Raw genomic sequence first — 3,039 nt, forward strand, 5'->3', positions numbered from 1 at the left:
ATGGATTTATAAAGAAAAAATGCCTGATTGCCAGTTTCACTTTTTATTCATAAAGTAAAAATAAAAATATAGATTTATTCAACAGCAACTTTAACAAGCCTTCTACAGCCCCATTAAAACCACAACTTCAATATATTAACATTATCATAATTGTTCGAAGTCATGAATCATGTACAGATTGTATGAAACCAAACATGTCAGTAAAACCTGTGAGCTATAAATTTGATCTTAAAACAAGAAACATCGATAGAGCAACACCATAGAGGGAAAACATCATCTCGATATTGTTCTGCTAAAAGTCCGTAAGCGATAATATTGAATTATTAGTGGCATATTACATGTACATTTGGGTATAAAGAGCTCTGTCAATAAATGCAGTTTTAACAACACAGCTCCTTCTTACATCAGATTACTGTCCTTTAATATATTTATTACATTTCTGTACAAGTATAATTATGACCAAATGATCCTGGGGATCCTGGGGTTGTGTATGACTGCCTCAATGCAAACCTCTCCACTTTCCTTATTAGCTGGATGTCAGAGATACCTCAGAGCCCACTGTAACCATTCGGTGGTGAGCTGGTTTGCTGAGGCAGAGTGGAGGTGAATTGAATGGTCTGCAGTGAGAGGCTGTGGGTTGGGTTTCTCTGAGGTTATGGTCATTCTCCCCTGGGAAAGTGGTTAGGCCTAGCTGTTTACTTTGGAGTAAACCTGCCCCTCCCCTTATACGCTCTCCGCTTGGTAACACATGATTACCTCCATTGGTGGACACCTGTCATTTCTGACCTCTTTATGATGGAATTAGTGGCGGACTTAAAAGTACAGTTAGGAATTTAAAATTGGTTAAAAACATAGTTCTTCCTAAGCTCGTCTTTAGTATCCTCTTTGTTGTGTGGTGGTCTGGATGTTGTATGGGTGCCACCTTCTTATCACAGCAGGTGTGTATGAAGGGTGGGGGGAGGTAGGGAGAGGGAGAGGGAGAGGAGGGGAGGGTGTTAGGACTGCACTTAATGGGTAGGGGCTAAGGTAGCGCCTGCATCTTCACCCAAAGAGGAGTTTGAGTTTTTCTCTGTGCCTCTCTCAGACTGACTCACACAGGCTCGCTCACAGTGCCGGACTGAAAACCCCTCTCAGCTCTCCTCTCCGACTCCGGCCACCAGAGATGATGCTTTAGCGTTGCTCTCCATGAGGTTATTGCAGCCTCGAGTGGCGTGGCAGCTCTGCAGCTGATGGGCTGCTGCTGCTGCTGCTCTTTCTATCTTTATCTCTCTTTTAATTGGGACACTGGGGAGAAATAAATAGCTCAACACACACTGTTGGGAGGCAAGTGAATGGAGCAGACTCGCAGGGGATTTCCCCAGGCTGCCTTCATACCAATGGACCTGGACACAAGTTTCAAACTGGCCAAACTGTGTTTGGCAGAATAATTTTTCTTATTCTTTTTGCAACCGGATCATCTTTTAAGAGTTTCCAGAGTGGCTTTTTTTGTGGATTTTCAGTGAAAAAAAATATAACATGTAAGTTTCTTTATTTTTGATAAACTGCATAATACCGGCTGAGAGATCTCACATTCACAGGAAATGTGTCATTTTTCAATTGTCTGCACTGCTAGTGTCATAATCTGTGAACAGCAAAAGAACAGTTTACTATTAATTTGTAGACTAAAATCTTAATTCAGTGACTGAAGTGACTAATACAATCATATTTTTTGTGTTCTTTAGATCTTAGGATCAAGGATGTGCTCTATAGCCATGCTTCACCAGTGGAGTCTGGCCGTGTTTTTGCTCTGCTCCCCAGTGACTCTTTACGGGAGGCCAGTTGATGCACTTAGTAGCAGAACGTGAGTTTATTTTTTAATATTAATTATAACAAATGGATCCTGATGATTTTTTCTTATAAAAAGGAGAAACTAGAAAATACTTAAACATGGGAAGAAAAAAAAATTAGTTGAAATATTGCACTTGTTTATATTTAGAAAAGACAACCACAATTTACCTGCACAGATAAAATGAAGGTTTTCCAGTTTTGACTGTGGCTTTTTGAGGACTTGAGCTCAGATCAGTAATGACTCTCAGAAACTTGTTTATGCTGCCACCTACTGCACTGAGGTTTCCTGCCAACATGTCTTTAACTGTTCCACACATAAACCTGACACTGTTAAAACATGAAACTACAAAAATTGTTAAAAAAAACTAAACTGTTCAGGTTTTTTTTTTGGTGCTAACTCAGAAATTATGAAGTTTAATATCTAGAAAATATTTGACTGTAAAAAATAAAAAGCTTTCTGACAGACAAAGAGAAAAGTCACTTTGGTGCTCTGACTGCTGCCCTCATGCATAATGCAGTTTCAGGACTTTAGTCTAGTCACAAAATTAATATTTTACACCACTTTGTCTTCTTTTACACACATTTATCTGACTTCACTCTTCACTCTCCTGCTTGTAGGAGGAGGTCAGTGAGCCACGCCCAGCTGATGCATGACAAAGGCCGCTCCTTGCAGGAGTTCAAGCGTCGCTTGTGGCTGCAGGAGCTGCTGGATGAGGTGCACACAGCTGATGAGCGAGCTCCACCACCGCAGAGCAGAACCCCAAGCTTCGGTGGGAATGCTCTACACCAGAAGCCCCCAGGGGCCACTAAGAACCTCCCTGACAGGTTCAGGCTGGACAGAGAGGGCCCTAACCTGCCGCAGGAGACCAACAAGGCTCTGGCTTATAAGGACCAGCCACTAAAGGTGGCCACCAAGAGGAAAAAAAAGGTGAGGCTTGGCCGGCGTAGAGAGAGCGACAAGAAACGGAGGCGGGCACGGTCGATCACAACAAGAGGAGCTACGAAGGATGCAGTACCCTGGCCGAGATAATAACCAGCGTGATGCTGCACTAAGACACTGACACAGGCTCAACTAAACTGAGGTCTGAGGGACTCAAAACATGGCTGACTCAGTCACCTCATATTACGGCGGTCTGTGCTTGTATGATAATTTTGCTTTGTTTTTTTTTGTGTGTTTTACGACATGTCATACTTCCTGGAGTTTCATGAACT

General features: G+C 42.3%; 1 protein-coding gene across 1 annotated transcript; it reads left to right on the forward strand.

The window, feature by feature from the left end:
• Positions 1-1,736: 1,736 nt before the first annotated feature.
• LOC128358449 (parathyroid hormone-related protein-like) lies at positions 1,737-3,039 on the forward strand. Its single transcript, XM_053318731.1, has 2 exons — positions 1,737-1,840; positions 2,446-3,039. The coding sequence occupies exons 1-2, from the start codon at positions 1,737-1,739 to the stop codon at positions 2,855-2,857; spliced, it is 516 nt and encodes a 171-aa protein (XP_053174706.1). The 3' UTR covers positions 2,858-3,039.

This window comes from Scomber japonicus, chromosome 5 (genome assembly GCF_027409825.1).
Source record: "Scomber japonicus isolate fScoJap1 chromosome 5, fScoJap1.pri, whole genome shotgun sequence".
Taxonomy (NCBI): Eukaryota; Metazoa; Chordata; class Actinopteri; order Scombriformes; family Scombridae; genus Scomber; species Scomber japonicus.

What these genes read in the sequence shown, in the direction of transcription:
- LOC128358449 (XM_053318731.1), top strand. Translation starts at nt 1,737, where the DNA reads ATGTGCTCTATAGCCATGCTTCACCAGTGGAGTCTGGCCGTGTTTTTG. An exon ending in GATGCACTTAGTAGCAGAAC is followed by an intron (nt 1,841 to 2,445) that starts GTGAGTTTATTT and finishes TCCTGCTTGTAG; the next exon opens with GAGGAGGTCAGTGAGCCACG.